Genomic DNA, 17,577 nt, shown 5'->3' on the forward strand with positions numbered 1-17,577 from the left:
AGGCATCTCTTTCCATCAACAAAGAACCAGGAGCAGCAGGCAGTGATTAAAGGAAGCAAAGAGATGAGAAGGCAAGGTAATCAACCTACTGGGGCCTATCCATTAGTTCCCACTGGTCTTCAGGCCTTGGGAGAGAAGTGTCTGATTGCTGGGCAGGGCCTGCACACAGCCAAGCTTCTCTGCACAGAAGTCAGGGTGTGAGAGGAAGAAAAGAAGGGAAAAGAGAAAAAGAAGAAGAAAAAAGTCCTATCATTCAGCAAACAGCAGATATGGTAGCTGCAATTGAGATAGAAATGGCAAGGACTTGGAAGCAAGAATGAAAAAGAACAATATGGACAATGAAAACAGGAGAAGGGACAAAAGCAGGAGGAGCTCGATAGCAGCACCATTCAAGTGGCAAAGCAAAGCCCTGAAAGGCACCTTGTTAGGAAGAAGTGTCCCTGGTTGGGGAGGGGGAACAAGCGACCACATGCCTGAAAGGTCCAAATAAGCCTTACTGAAAAGCATGATAGAGTGACACCAAGTTTGGAATTTGGGGTTACACAGATTGAGGTTCAAATCCAACTCCCATACATGGGAGAATATGAGCAATTAACCAGACCTATATACCAGACTTCATAAGAACAGTAACATCTGTGAAGAGACATATGAAGCTAAACAAAGTATGTCTCTGGTTGGTGCCACTTGGTAACTCACTAATGTCAATCTCTTCCCTCCCATGGTTTTAAAGGAAATCATTGTACTGCATCCCATCTATTATCTGTAGCACACAATAACTGACTGACTCTTTAAGAATGTTCTGAGTATTATTCAATACTCTGAACATGCTTAAAAAGAGTCATACCATTCATGTGCTTGCCTAGCAAGTGCTAGGTCCCAGCACCACAAAACTAAAATAAAAGAGTCACATTACTTCCTATCCACTATCTAATCCCATTTCCAATTCCCAAATTACAAGTTTGAAACTCAGAAAGTTAAAAAGTTTAGCTTTAATGAGAAAAATACTTATTTAGCATGAATTGGACACCTTGCCCCACCTACCAATATTTACCAGTTTCTTTCAATAAGCATTTATTTGTTAAAATGAGTCCAGACAACAGTTGTTTAACCTCACTATTAGAAGTATTAGGAAAGGAAGTGTGTCTACTCATTTACTGGTATACAATCCCCACCTGATTACTCTTTCCTGAGTAATAATCCCATCCTGCCTCTTCAGAGGCCTCTCACCATCAATTACCCAGCACTTCAATCTTCCATTTCTACCATTCTAACTCCCCGATGGCAGTGTTTAAACATCTCCTACTTAAAAACAAATTATAATAATATAAATCCAATCTCCCCTCAGGCTCCCACTAAATGTTGGCCTCCTTCCTCCCTCTCCCATTGAAGTATCTTGAAGAGTATGCCCACAATGGCTTAATTTTTACTCTGTCACCATCCTTGACCTGCTGCAATCTGCCTTCTGTGGCCACCAAGGGTCCTAGTCCAGATAACCACTGGCATTCTGCTGCCACATATAAAGTATGCTTTTCAGCCTTCCCTTTGTGTGTCCTGTTGGCTTTATTTTACTCTGCTCACTACTTATCCAATCCTTTTTTATCTTTTGTTTCCCTAACAGCATATGTTCCCTCTAATTTCCCATCATTTCTCTTTAGAGTACAGAAATCTTTCTTACCATCTCTTCCATTATATAAAATCCACTCTTCTTCTATTGATGCCTTGAATGTTTTTTTGGTCACAATGATTTGTAACCTTTTGTGGATCACATACCTCTTTGAGAATCTGATGGAAAGCACGGACCCTTCCCCCACTGGAGACTATTTCAGGGAAACCATCCAAACACCTCCCAGGGAAGGAGCTCCTGTTCTACATAAACTTTTTTTTCGGAGTAAGCTCGCCCCTTTTCCATGACATTCAGTTCTCACTCCATTCATTAAATCTATCATTCTTGCTCACATCTTGCTCCTGAATTCCAAACCTATATTTCTTTGGCTATTACACATAGACATCAAATTCAATGTGAATGAACTCACTGCCATTTAAATCCTGTTTCTCCATCTAAATTCCCATATTCATAAATGAAATATATCCAGTTCCAAGCCAGGAGCCTAACTGCCACACTGGATCAGACTCATTCACCACCAGCTCCATTCAATAATCAAGTTCTGACAACACTTCTTCTTTTCTTTTCTTTATTTTTTTTCTCTCTTTTTGGTGGTACTTTGGATTGACCCTAGGGTTGCTCTGCCTCTGAGTTAAATCCATAACCCTTTTTGTTTTTTATTTTGAAACAGGATCTCACTAAATTGTCAAGGCTGGCCTCAAACTTGCAATTCTCCTGCCTCAGTCTTCCAAGGTGCTAGGATTATAGGTATGCACCACTATATCCAGCTACTTCTATACTTTAATATTTCAAAAAAGTGGTCTTTTTTCCTCCATTTTTGCCATCACCATTATCATTTAGAGCATAATTATTTCATCTCTGAATAGTCCCCTAACTGGTTTCCTCCCTTCTAAATATGCCATATGTCAGGAAGGGTGACATCAGGAAGCACAAGTCTTTTCATGATACCCTCAGGCTTAAAATCCTCCAACACTTCCTGTTGTTCTCAGGAAAATGTATGAACCCCTCAAAGTGACAAGAAAGGCTCCCTACATCACCAGCCTCATTTCCCCTTCATGAGTCCAACCTGAGCCTCACCAAGGCCGATAGCAACTTGGCCTGTGTGGCTACTGGCCTTTAAAATGGAGGAAGACCAGATCCAGCTACATAGAGTGAAAACTCATAGAGGAAATTTAGGAAGTGGTATGAAAAAATATCTTGTTAAATATTCTCATAATGTGTTATGATTTGGTTCTTAAATGTCCTCCACAGGCTCATATGCTGAAGGCTTGGTCCCCTGTCTATAGAGCTTATTGGGAGGTAGTGGAGTTTAGGAAGAAGTTTGGTCACTGAGGGCATGCCCCTGAAGGAGATATTGGGACCCCAACCCCTTTGTGACCCCTTTTGCTTCCTGTTCACTGTGAGTGAGCATTCTTCTCTACCATGTTTGCCCACCATGATGTTCTGCTTTGCCTCAGGCTCCAAAACAGTAAAACCAACTGACAATAGACCGAAACTCCTAGCCAAAATAAACCTTTCCTCCCTTAAGTTGTTTATCTCAGGTATTTTGTCACATTAATGGAAAGCTGATCTAACACACAAAGATTACTCGTTGAAATGATAATGTAGATACATTAAGTTAAATAAAATGTATTATTGAAATTAACCTCAATGTTCTTCTTATTTTTTTAAATGTGGCTACTAGAAAAGTTTTGATTTTCTCATATAGTTTGTATTTGAGGCTCACATTATATTTCCTCCAGGCAGTGCTGCTCTTAATTATAGATTTTGTGCAGTTCCTTCAGCTTTGTCCTTTCTGGCAACATCTCCTACTCAACAATACTAGTTAGGTGTTATTCTGAGTCAGGCATTGAGTATGAGCTGACATGAAAGCAAGCAAAGCACAAAGACCCACCCTCAGGGAGCCCTGGAACACCTTCCTCCCTCTTTTTTTTTTTTTTTAATGTATTTTTATTGTAAACAAGTGGGATACATGTTGTTTCTGTTTGTACATGAAGGCATACCATTTGTGTAATCACATATTTACATAGGGTAATGGTGTTTGATTCATTCTGTTATTTTTTCCTTCCTCCCTCTTAAGCTCCTGCTTAAGGCCTCAGAATAAGCATTCTTCTTCCAGAAGACTGTCCTGATTTCACCAAGTAAAATGCTTCCTTCATCTTTCCCTAAGGAATACAGAGCACAGTCCTATCTTAGCATGTGCTATCATTTTCTGTGCTTTCAGTCTTCCCGCTTAGTCTCTAAATTTCCTGCAATGTCATTATCAGAGTCTACAACAAAGCCCAGCACAAAACAGTTGCTCAATAAATGGTTAATGAACAAACTAATAACTCATATAATTAGTACTTGTGGTTTCAGTTCTAAAGATGATTGAAGACTGGAGATTTGATAACGGGGACTTAAAAATCTTTGAGGCAAAGCAGGTGTTCTCTTCAAATCCCCACCTTCAACAAGCACCAGAAATCAGCACATTTTGTTCAGCCAGGACAATTTTTTTAAAGTTATACTTTGTATCTTTAAAATAGTACAACCAGAAAATAATGTATTCAGCATTTTAGGAAATCAGAAGTAGAAAGTGTGAAGCAGGCATAGTGCACTGGTCACCAAAACCTGGCCATGCCTGTGACACCAAGCACATGATAAATTATATAAAGCAGGTTTACTACTTACAGATAGGCAGGAAGGGATGACAGAAGTCTAGGATTTATGATGAGCACATACCCCAAGTCTTAGGAAAACTGCCTGAGGCAAAGTCTCAACTACAAGTGGCCCACTTGCACACAACTAAGGCTTCCCAGAAAGCAGCCACCTTGAATTTTATACTCTGGGGGTCACACAGCATGCTGGGTTGAAGCATTAAAAGACATTTTGTTGGAGTGAGAATGGGGAACTGAAATGCCTAGGCTGCTCTGGCCAACTCTGCCAATCTGCAGGATGTTGCTCCCCAACACACTCCAGTTATTTTTGAGAACTATAAATGAGAAAGAGGAAAGAAATGGGTCAGTTCAAGGCTATCTGGAGAACTATTCCACAGAATGAGGGGTCAGTACTTCAGTGCCCTTGTAAGGGACAGGCCTCAGTTATTCTACTTGTCCAAGCCATCCCATCTCATGGGTTTAGCTTAGCAGGTAAAGGAGAGAAAAAGGCCAATGAGCAATCCAGGATAGAAGTAAGAGAGCTTCCTACATCCAGAAATTTGAAAGGGCACACCCAAACTGAGCCAGCTAAATTTGGGAAGCTGAACCAGAGAATCGGGAAGGTACTGGGGTTTATTACCCTGCTGCACTGATGCAACCAAGGCAGTCAGAAAAGCCAGTCTATAGACAAAAACAAATCAGATAAGCTATAAACGCGAGCAATCATATGGCCCAAAAGAGAAGGCAGATGGAAGAAGCTGCTGTTCTACTTCCTGCCAGTTTTCAGTTTCAGTGGATGGTGGGACTTCACCTACAATTAGTTTCTGTAAGCTACCTGATGTCCTTACAATGTATCTTATTATATTTAAGTTAACTAGAGTAGGTTTTTGTTCCTTACAAATAAACCATTTCTAATGAAGATAAAGAACAAGGGGGAAATTGGTCTACTATCTTTCACTGACATAATCAATTACATTCCTGTTTCACTGATAGAAATTCTAGTGGCGAATTCATTTCTTTAACATTTACATTATTTCTTAGCTAAATATGTAGGATCCTCTGGCAATCTATAAAAATACTGCAAAGTATAGTGCTCAGTGGACTACCCGGTGAGCGGATGAGGCGTGGCAGGTCCTCAGCTGCCAACCCATGGAGCGCTCTGACCGCGGGAACTCGCCAGGTGTCGCCTGGCTCTGGCATACAGCAGGCAGACGCTAGGTTTGCCCTGCAGTATGGCTCTCGCCAGCCCTGCAGTATGGCTCTCACCTCGGGCCTCCCATTGCCTACGACCAGCGCACCCTACAACCTCGTGGGGCTCCTTCCTGGGCGGCCAGGCGCAGGACACGCCTGCTGGGGAAGGCAAGGAGGCATGACAGCACCCCCAGCTGTCAGTCTGCCATTTTACCAAAGATCTAAGTTAATAAAAACAGAAGTTACAGCTTTACTGAAAATAATGTTTCTTTAGGACAAAAATATCAAAATTGTCATAGGTTGTCAAAAGACAGTAAACTGGATATATTTGATTTTAAGTACACAAAAGATATCTTAGAAAATAGGTGCATGTGTATGCCTAACATTTATACACATGAATATAACCACAAAAATTTTGTACATAAGAACAAAATTAAAAACATGAAAAAAGTAGTCTCAAAATTATGCTAAATGTTCTGACAATTTTAACATATTAGTCATGAATATATAAACCCTACCAAATACATCTTGTCCATTTCTATGTCTAAAAATATGAAGAAAATTAACATCTGCAGTAATCTATTTTACAATTTACTTTCTTAAAATTGTATTCATGTGGGAGAACACTCACTCTGATATCCCAAATAAAATCTCTAGCATGAATTCTGCTGAAAAGCTTGGTTATTAAAGAAAAAAAAAAAAAGAAAATAAAAGCTTGGTTAGAACAAATTTTTCTAATAGCTTTATTATGTCCATTATATTTATTATGTCTCTAGAAGAGATCAAAGATACGCCATTTTCAGAAAATCATAGCCAAGATGGGAAGCTGACATGGAGTCATATTTTTTCAAGATAACTACCTGAAGTAAATAAAATAAAAATTTTATCTTATTTCATTTCTCCTTTCCTTCTAGTACCTTGTAAATAATACTCGGGTGTCAGAAGCAAAGAAAAAATGAAAATAAGATAAAATTCTCACTGGCTACCAAAAGGCAGGCTCTGGAAAGCCAAGTGCCTGGCCACTAGCCTCCTCCTCAGTCTCCCTGTACAATCCAGACAAAGGTTTTTATTGAATCATTGCTCTATCTCTGCTTAAGATTCAATTTCCTGTGTGCCGATGAATATAGACCACTGACTCAAAGGCATTACACCTATAAAAAAAAAAAGTAAAATCTCAAAAGGTATTTTGCAACCTTTATAGTAATAAATAACTCAGGTAAGAAAACACCAATGGATGCTAGATAATTGAGAAAGAGTCTATTGGGGAACACAAGTATTAACAGTCTTGAGGTACCTCCCCACAGCTTACTTACTCATTACAAAGGGCAAATAAGTTCATGTTTTATCATGGACAAACCTAATAAATACTGCTGTAACCAGTGATCAAAATTAACACTACCAAAAATAGGGCAAATGAACTCAGGAGCTGTCAGAAACACTGACAATACATCCCTTTTTATGGGTGTCCTGCCAAAACACATAAAGTGAATATAATCTGGAGGAAACATCAGATGAACCTAAATGGAGCAGCACTCTACAGAGCAATCACCCTGTAATCTTTATAGGCTACAATATTTAGAAAGATCAAGAACTGTTTTGCTTAAAGGAGATTAAAGAGACATGGGGTATGGTCTTGGACTAGACAAAAAATATTTGCTATTAGACAACAGTATAAACAAGAGACAAGGAAATTTGAATATGAGCTATATGCTGCACAGTATATAAAAGAACATTCCTCTGGGGAAGAAAGGTCAAGTATTTAGGGTTAAAGAGTCATACTGTCTACAACTCATATAGTTCAGAAAAAGAGAGCACAACACAAAAGTAGCAAAATGTCAACAACTAGTGAGTCTAGGTGACAGGTTTACTAGATGAGTTCACTGCACTAGTCTTGCAATTTTTCAGCAGTTGAAACTGCTTCAAGTTTTAAAAAAATAAATAGAAGACAAGGTCTCATAAGAAAAAAAAATTTTCTTTCCTACTTCCATTTTCCATCATAACCAGAAGGGTGGAAGCTCCTGCTTACAGCTATGGAAGCAGGAAGGTTGAAGGATCCTGGTTCTTTCATGACCTTTTTGAGCAACTGTACCAACTCAGGATTTTCCAGTGCTATAAAGATAAATCCTGTTACTTATATTTAAAAATTCTAAAAGAAAGAAAATTGGCACTCATATTACTGTGATTAAGTTGTCCTGAAATGCTAAGGCAATACATGCTTTGAAGGTGGCCTTGGCCTCAATCCAGACACTCTGAGTCGCAATTTCCTCTGTGGCAACCTGCTGTGACTCCTACATACAGCATACTCATCCAGTGCCTTTGTCTGGAAATCCTCCCTATTCTCCAACCACATCTTCACCAACTCACTCCTTGCTCTTAATACTTCATCTAAGCACACCCTACTCAAACATGGGTCCCAAGCTCCTATAACACCTGCATGTACTGTCATATTCCTCAAGGCACTGTGTGCTAGGCCTTTATCTTCCACTTTGTATTTCTCTACTACTTTAGCATACACCGAATTGTTTAACAAACATTCCTGCCCAAGTTTCAATCAGGAGACTGGTCACAGAAATAAATGTAAATACCCCTTTAATTTCCTTAACTGAGAAAAAAACTGACACAAATGGGACAGAATAGTGTTCAAACCAAACACTAAATTTTTCTCCTGTTTCTAGAATAGTTAAACAAGGTACGAAAACTGTCATCCAAGAGACTGTGTTTCCGGCCCCTACAAGGACCTGGCCCTTAGTTAAGCCGTTAAAGAAACTGTGACAAGTCATGTCAGCACGTAACAGCATGTAGAGGGAGTGGTTGTGGAGTTTTTTTGTTTGCTTTTTTAAGAGCTGGGAAAAGAACCCAGCTCACACTCAGCAAGCGCTCTACAACTGAGCAACACCCCCAGCCCTATGGTGGAGCTTTGAAATCTGATCTTTCAGGGAAACCTTTGCCCCCTTCAAACATTTGGGCATTATTTTCTTGAATCCATTTTGTTAATGGATGAAAAATTCTATTAACTCACCTAAGGGAGGTTCAATTTAGGCTATTAAAAAAGTAACTACTGCATAATTCCTATGAAATGTAAACTGATGAAAAGTTAGGAATATTTATACCAAAAGCTACCTTTCATAAGATGATAGGCTTTACGCCCAACCTCTCCCTTTTTTTGCCAATTCCTCAGGTTTAAATAGTGATTACCAAAAAAAAAAAAAAAAACTGTCAGTTCATTTCTGTTACATCCCCATCAGGATGTAACATCTGGGTGGTACACATACAAGGAAACTAAGAAAATAATTCAAAAATCTAATTAAATCTCTTTTATAAATCTCGCTTACTCCTTAGTGAATTTTTACCATACTCTACAGTTAGATTTATCATTTGAATCACACACACATACACACACACACACACACACACACACACACACACACACACACACACACAAAAGCCCACGAAATGAAATAAGCCAAGTGAACACAAATGTATCTTCTGCACTCATAGAAAGAGAAAAGATAGCATTTAGAAGCCAAGCAAGTCAATGCACAATTTAATTTGTTTTTCTCTACTCTTACTGGACAAGGTTTTTTCTTATTTTTGGTTTTGGTTTCAGTTTTGGTTGTTCTCTGCTTTCACTGATTCTCACAAACCCAGTTCTAGAAACAAAATGATGTACCCCATTTGTGTATAATGAATCAAAATGCAGTTTGTAAAAATTTTTTTTAAAAGACTATCTAATAAAAATCATAGGAAAAATAAAATCTGTTTGCTCAAGAAAAGCCGATCCTGATCAAACAAAACCACATTAACGGAACCCACAGATACTTGCACCTCAGTTACACATACCCTTGTGTGAATCTGTATTTGATTTTATATTTAATTATAAAATGTACAGATCCCCTTATCCTTCAGGGTTTTATTTTCTTTTATGTTTTACTTTCAAAAATGCTCTTTGCAGGGCTGGGGAAATAGCTCAGCTGGTAGAGTGCTTGCCTTGCAAGCACAAGGCCCTGAGTTTGATCCCCAGTACCACAAAAAAAAAAAAAAAAAAAAATGCTCTTTGCCCATCTTTTCCAAATATTTATTTTGGATGGTACTTTGTAACAATCTAAGATTTATGTTTTTGGTGGCATTTCCAAATCAATTATAATTCAGTGATACACAGTGTCCAGAAAAATTTAGTATAGCCTCAAGACAAACTTGTGACAAGCAAAACAGAGGCAATTTGACACTGAAAGAATGAATTGTTCAACTGAGAGTGAAACAATTCCTCCACTTTACTAAGAATTGGTTTTAATTTTTCTTTCTTTTGTGTGTGTGTGTGTGTGTGTGTGTGTGTGCGCGCGCACGTGTGCCTTTTTGAGTATCAAACCCAAGGCCTCAAGAATACTAGGTAAGTATTGTACCACTGAGATAGACCCTCAGCCCTGATTTTTTAAAAAAAAAATCCAGTTATACCTGTTTTTTGTTTTGTTTTGTTTTGTTTAAATGCATAAAACATATGACACGAAAGATACATTCAAAGGCTCCTCCACTAAAATTATCCTAAGAATAGGTGGAAAATTCCAGGCTTCCCAGAGACAGACAATAGTTTTCTAAATCAATTCTGGAAAAATGTTAAATCTGGAAATGTTATATGTTTATTAAAAATTATATGGAATCCTTAGTAACATTAATGATAAAAAGTTAAAGTACAGGAGGGGTTTTGTTTCTTCAATTCAGTTCGTAAATAAGACTTTTTTTAAAGACTTTTAATTGCTGTATTTATAAGTAAACAATTACAAAATAACTAAAATATCCTAAGTGGTATAAACATCAAGAGAACAAAGCAGGATTATCCATACTCCTGGCTTGCTGAATTTCTGTTATATTAATTTTCCTATATATAAAAGATCTAGAGAGGGTTAACACTCTTATAACTTATTCCTTTGGTTGAAAAAGAATCTATACAAATAGAAAATTCTGCATGAGATTGATTCTCTACCTACAAAATTCTGTGTTTCTTTCCTGAAGTCCTGAGCTGTCCATATGCACATACTGTTGCTTCTGAATTAGAGGCTGATTACATTTTAAATCATTCTGTAGGAAAAAAATGATGACATTTTACGATGTTGAATTATAAAATATGAACTAGGAGTACATACAGAAGTTCTCAAGAGTAAATAGTCATTATTTATTTTTGTCAAATCTATGAATATAAAAAAATGTAGCCATACTAAAAAGAATAAGGGATGCACCAGGAAAGCCACAGTGAAAACAGAACTGTATTTTGTCATTTGGAGGGAGGAGATCAGTGAGAAGGACTGCCCTGCTAATGGCCTTCTAAACAGAGAGAGACCTAGTATGTGCTGACTAGCCCATCTCTCCAACTCTACTGGAACTCTATTCCTCCCCCAGCATGCCTGAGTGTATGCAGGAATATCTGTAATCTCTTCCCCCACATCAACACAGATGTCAAGGAGAAGGGGAAAAACAATGGCCATTCTAAGACCTGAAAATTCATGGAAATAGTTTGAAATCAATCTTAAAATTGTGAAAAAGAATTAAGTATTTTCGCACTATTATAACTCCATACTGCATGTTATATAAATTCAAACTTATCTCTACACTACAAAAAAAAAAAATGAATATTTAACTCCTTAAAAAAGAATCAAATCAAGATCCATAGTCAGCCCAGTTCACAATTTCATAAGTATTCAATTACCCTTACAATGTATTACACTTAAAAATTTTTAATTTCCTGAGGAGAAAAATAAATGCTAACTTTATCCAAAATTATGATTTAATCTAATACACAGAAACTTTAGGAATAAAACAGTATCAAAAAACTAAAAATCATCTAGGATAGAAAAGTAAAAAGCAAGTCAAAGTTGAAAGTCTGGAAAGCACCCAGGGATGTCAGGAAAGGCTGCTGCTGCCTGGCAGACATACTTCTACTTTCATCTACAATTATATTTTAATTATTTACAAGTAATTTACTTCACTATGGAGTACTAAAATAAATCATTTTAAAAACTAATTTAAGTTAAAAACAAAATCTAAGTGAAGGTTAACTCAGTTTTCAGGTCTTGGTACGAAAGTAAACAATTTCAAGACATCGTTTAAAAATTCTCCCAATAAACACCAGGAGCTTTTTAAAACATAACTTCCAAAAAACCTGTTTTAGGCAAATAGAAAAGTCATTTTTACCAGAATAGCTTAATAAAGACAACTAGGTTTCACAGAGATATGGATCCAAGTTCATTTTACATTTGGGGATTTTAAGTTTGCAAATTTAGCCTTACATTAATCCAATGTAGAAATAAATTGCTATTATTTTAGTAGTCTTCAATCTCTAGCATAAAGAGTCATGCAAATGTAAAAGTCACAACAAAATGTAAAGGTCACATGTAAATTCTTATCTTCCTTCATATAAAATCTTACCTCTTATTAATGTATAAGAAAATACTGAAACTATGTTTCTCCATTAAATGCAAAAGAAATTTATCATAACTGAAATACTGAAGTTAAAATAGCTTGGCACACTCTGATACATGGATGGTGATACATAAGGGGAGGTGGGTAAAGGAAGAATGGAGGAACTTCCAACTGGGTAGAAGGGAATGAAGGGAGGGGAAGAGCCACTGAAGTGAGAAAGATGGTGAAATGAGATGGACATCATCACCCTATGTACTTGTATGACTGCACAAATGGTATGACTCTACATCATGTACAACCAGAGAAATGAAAAGTTGTATTCCATTTATGTACAATGAATTGAAATGCATTCTGCTGTCACATATAACTAAATAGAACAAATTAAGAAAATAGCTTGGCACATAATTAGAAGGGGTAAAGGATACTCTCTCTTCAGCTAATCAATGACAGAAAGTAAATAAACCAGTTTCTGTTTATAAAAATACATATAATCTGTGCTGACATATAGACCATCTCGTAGAGTGCCTGCCTCAAATGCTGGAGGCCCGGGTTCGAGTCCCCAGCACTGTGGGATTGCGGAAATAACAAAAATACATATAATCACACATAGGAAAAGTGTACTATGAGACTAAGTTGCTGAATTCAAGAAAAAAAAATTCATTTTAATTCATCTTAAATGCATCATCATTTGAACAACAAAAATTCACAATGAAAAAAAAAATCCCTACTGGTCAAGAGAAAATGTTAACATCCTACTTCATACTCATCTTTTCTTTCACATCTGGAGTATATACATTTTTTAGAAAAAAGAAAAATACCAATCCCAAAATCAAATTTAAGAGAAAGAATTAAATTTTTTCATTAATACAAGAATTATATTTTAGCATGCCTAGTATCAAGAAAAAGGGAAAATAAAACTGACTTTCAAAAGGAGCTTTAGAAAAACATCAATATAAGTTCATTGGTCCCCACAGCCTTGAACTCTATTAAATGCTAAAATTCCATAAACTAATTCCATAGAGGAGATATAAACAAGCCAAAAGATATCAAAATACTAAATAATTCATTTATGTTGAAAAATCTACCTCAAGGTAAAGTGAAACAAGGAGAGAAATCCAGTGACACTTTAAGTTTTGTCCTCGTTATTTAGATAAAAAGTCATGCCCTCTACTTTGATTCCATTCTTCTTGCACTTAAGATAATGAAAAAGTACAAACATTTTCAGTCCATTAAGTGATGTTGGTACTGGCTCTGAGAGCCACCTGAAGCCCACTGACCTCTTATCTCAACTTTTATTGTCTGATCCAGGCCTTCAACCACCTCTATCAAAGACCGTCATAAAAACCAACTATAACAGTCTTCTTGATTTCAGAATTACCCCTGTCAAAGGTATCTTTTAAAACTATAAATCAAATTGTCATTCTCCTATTTATAAACTTTTCCATAGCTTTCATTTTACCTTCTAAAAGTAATTGTCAAACAGCATGACAAACTCCATGATCCTATCCCTGCCTAACTTTCACCACATTTTCCCATGTTGGTCCTTGTACTGTCCCTTTAAGTTAGAGTTGCTTATCCTCATTACTAACATTTTTTAAAGTAGGGGCTGTCTGTGTACTGTAGGATGTTTACCAGCATCCCTGGCCTCTATCCTTTAGGTGCCAATAACAGCACCACCCTCAAGTGTCACAACCAAATATGTCTCCATGCATAGATTTAAACAAGCCAAGCACATTCCTGCTTCCTGGGCCTTCTCCCCTCTCCTTCTTTCTATCTGAAATAGTAATAAGCCCAAATAAATTAGCTATCTGACTGGTTCCTCATCATTATCATCTCAGCCTACTCAAGAGAGACCTTCTCTAATCATTCTCTATAAAGTTGTACCGACCTCCATCCTGTTATTAGCCCAGCACTTAACAGTGTACAAAGCAAGTACTCAAAAAGCAGTTGTGAGAATGCATAAATGTCAGGGTTCATGTGAAAAGTGCTTAAGTGTCAGGACCGTAACATTTAATATAGGAGGCCACAGCAATACTCCTGAATATTTACATTTTCCTGCATCTTTAAATTTACCCATTCAAATGCACCATAACTCTTTCCTTTAGAAGTGCTGGGAACATTATTGTCAGTTATAAGCACTGCATATTTGTTACTTGTGCCTTAACAGAAACAGTCCAAAACAAGAGCATCCTTCAGTAAGGTGAAGAATAGAAAGGCATTTGAACTGTTCAGAAGAGTACCAAACAATCAACCTGCAGCTAAAAATAGGAAAAATGGAATGCTCATCTGTTCTATCTTATAAACAAAGGGCTTACCATTATGTCTAAATAGTTGCTCTTTATTTTATGTGAATACAAAAGGTCAATAATCGTCATTTTAAAAATAAAACAGATGAGAGGAAAGAAGATCTAGTTACTTCTAATGCAAAAGGATATAATGAATGAAATGTAAGCACTGAATTTGAGTTAATCAATCAGCTTTTAGTGTTTTCATATGAACTGATAAAATTCATTCAGGTTAACCATATGCTGAATAGTGAGACCTTACAAAACTATAAAATCAGCGGCCCAACTAGATTCCATTTTTCAACTCCAAAAAAGACCAATTGTCTTACATCACAAGGGTTCTTTCAGTAACTTCTGGAGTTTTTTTTTATATTAGTATTTTGACTATGTCTTTCTTAAGAGTATTAGTGTAGTTCATTTTCAAATTATCATGTCATTGCTCTAAATTAGTAAAATACAATTATAGGATTTTAATCAAAATCACTAACTTTAAGAAGAAGCATTCATTAGAGCATTTACGGAGCTTTTAGGATGGGTAAACAAGAGCTTGCAGGTCAATGTACAAGTGTGAGTGAAGAGCTGAGGCATACCAGTTGTGCACCATGAGCTTCTGCACGGCCAGCAGAGCATTGTAGCGGACCTGCTGGTCTTCATGATGCATGTGGTTCATTACCAGCTGCTTCCCACCGAGCTGCTCAATAACCCTGCAGACAGAAGAAAGTTGGTGAAGATGCCACAATTACTTTCAAACTCATGCTGTTCACAAGCAAAAAGTTCAAATACTAAAGGATTTTCAAAAATTACAATAGGTGGAAGTAAATGAACATGTGTCTTCTTATATCATTTGTCTCTGAATTGTAGCTGTAAAGTATTAAAATATATTCTCTTCTGAATTCTTAATGATAAATCCAACTCTTAATCTCCTTCCTGAGTCAGAGGAGAAAGGAGATCATCTATCTGGATACCTCATTGGACATAGAGTACTCTAGATGATCATTTTCTGGATAGTTGAGTATTAACTTCCTTATTACCAGTATTTCTGGCTTGTTTAAAATCAATAATGAGCACCGCCTATTACTTATTACTTACATAAGATCAATATTAAGTCCAGCAGTTACCATGCTGTGCAACAGATACAAGCTTGATGCAGATAGTAAGGCAAAGAGGGTTAAAGAGCATCCATGTTAATTTCCTGGAAAAGACCTGATTTTATGATATCTGCCCATTTTTCATAACCATAGGATATGCCATGTAACCTCCTGGGCAATGAAGCAGAGGAGAAAATTCATGTCTTCAAGAGAACCAAGATGACTGACAGCCAACATTGCGCTCTATCACTGAACCCCCTGACACCCTGAAAATTTACTTACTACAAAGTAAAGTGAAAATGGTTATTTTATTCATAAATAGAAAGAGGTTCTCTGTTCTTTGCAAAGGTATAATTCTAAACAGATTTATGGAGTCTCTTTTAAACTCTAGCACAACAGTGTGAATTTCCATTGTCCATTTTGTATCCACCAGTATGATCTGATCGGCAATATCTATTATTTGTCAAGTACAAGAGATACCTTAATGAAATAGTGCATTCAGTGGTTGCATTAACCTCACAGATAAGAAAGGCTTCTAATATCAGTAAGAAATGAGTGGATGAGGGTCAGGGATGAGAGGGAGGCTCTCATCTGCACACCTTTTCATATTTTATTTTAGGAATCTTTTCAAAAATATGTTGAATTTGTGGGGGAAGAGTACAATGTAAGAATAATCAAACATTAACTGAGTGCTTACTATGTGCCAGGCACTGTGCTTTGAAATGTTATCTGATATACCAGCTCAGTTATTAATCAGATGGGTTACATTAAACAACTTCTTTGTTACCTAGTAAGGTAAATTCCTCTATGCCAACAGGGAAGACAAAGGCATCTCTATTATAGCATTGCTGTAAAGATTAAAGGACACAAAGCCCAAGTCCCTGCAGTGTGGTAAGCCCAAGTCTGCTGCTAGGATGACCCTGGTTTTGATGACACCAAGACTACTTGCTACTTCCCTTCAACCCAAGCTCCTCACTATTATAATCCAAGTGATCTTTGCAAAATACTGAATATGATTTTCCATGCTTAAAATAATTCAGTCACTACCACTGCTCTTAACAAAAGGATCTAAATCCTTAAAATAGTCGACAAGGCCCTTTACAGGCTCATTTGGAGCTCGTGCCTAGCTTCAGAGAGCAGGATAACATACTTCTTGTTCCCGGGGCTTGCTCTGCACATTCAGCTTATGGTCAACAGCACTATTATTCCTACCTAAAAGAAACTTATTTGACACACACATTTTCTCCACAGGCACTTAACAGCCTCTTAGGCCTAGGAACCTACTGAGTACTTCAGCACTATACTGCTACACTGGGGAACCATTTTAAACAACAAAATCAATAACAAAAAAAAAAGCCCACAAGACCCAGATATGCAAACAATGTGGCACTAAATAGACCATGTAAATGATTCTCATTGATAGTGGGAGAGGAAACACAAGAAGACAGATCATAGCCTTGTTCTATCTCAGTTGAAAATGTGTCCACTGATGACTCAACTTTTCACCACTCTATACAGGTCCATGATTGAACACAAGAGTCCCATGAGTGTTGATATGGGGATTACAAATTCATTTTAGTAGGTAGTGAAATTTACCAATCTAAAATCTGCCAATAATGAGAATCAACATACAGTCTCAGAAAGCTGCCATATTATGCATAAAATATGATGATTGAAAAAACAAGGGATCATATATCATTTATAATAAAAATATGAGCACTATTCTACATGTTGGACACTGTGCTCAATGCACCCTATTTTTTTAATCTCCTGTAACTCCCATGACAAATGTATTACCAAGGAAAATACAAAGGATTGTTTCTGACATTTTAAATCTCTGCCTCTCATACTATCTTCTCATACTAGGACCAGCCAAGAAAACTGTAGAACTTTGCTTTTAATAATTGATATCAGATATGTGTATACACATATTTACTGAAAGCATTCATTTTCAATCTACATGCTTCTGTTCTCCACCTCACAGAATCCAGCAGGTCCTAGAGTAGAGATAATCTACCCACTGAAACTCACAGCTATAAAATAAATGGTCATTTCTTGTCTTCTCAATTCCAGAAGCAAGTGAAGCACCAATTACATTCAGATTATAAATATATCCAATATGCTTGGGAAGAAAAAAACTGAGAAAAGAATCTTCCAGTTGGCAGATTTCAATGAGAGATCATTCTAATAAAAGAATATTTTGATGATTTAATTTGGAATTAAGATTCAAGTACTTCATTTTTTAGCAATTGTCTAATATGGATAACCTTGCTAACTATATTTCAAAACACATTGAGTCAATAAAATAGCACATTAAGCTTTAAAAACTTTGATATCATAAT

General features: G+C 36.8%; 1 protein-coding gene and 1 long non-coding RNA gene across 4 annotated transcripts in view; both read right to left on the reverse strand.

Annotated features, from left to right (window-relative positions):
* Positions 1 to 17,577, reverse strand: part of ATP6V1H (ATPase H+ transporting V1 subunit H) — a 117,441-nt gene that overhangs the window by 16,069 nt on the left and 83,795 nt on the right. For all 3 annotated transcript variants that reach the window (XM_079136751.1, XM_079136749.1, XM_079136750.1), the window contains one exon: positions 14,738 to 14,851. In XM_079136751.1, coding sequence (XP_078992877.1) covers positions 14,738 to 14,851 — 114 coding nt within the window. The remainder of the gene's footprint in view (positions 1 to 14,737; positions 14,852 to 17,577) is intronic.
* On the reverse strand, positions 9,745 to 14,729 carry LOC306659551. Its single transcript, XR_013763333.1, has 2 exons — positions 12,469 to 14,729; positions 9,745 to 12,359 (listed from the first exon to the last, which is right to left on the reverse strand). It is a non-coding gene; the product is annotated as an uncharacterized lncRNA (long non-coding RNA).

The sequence above is a fragment of the Sciurus vulgaris genome (genome assembly GCF_902686455.1).
Source record: "Sciurus vulgaris genome assembly, chromosome: 1".
Lineage (NCBI taxonomy): Eukaryota > Metazoa > Chordata > Mammalia > Rodentia > Sciuridae > Sciurus > Sciurus vulgaris.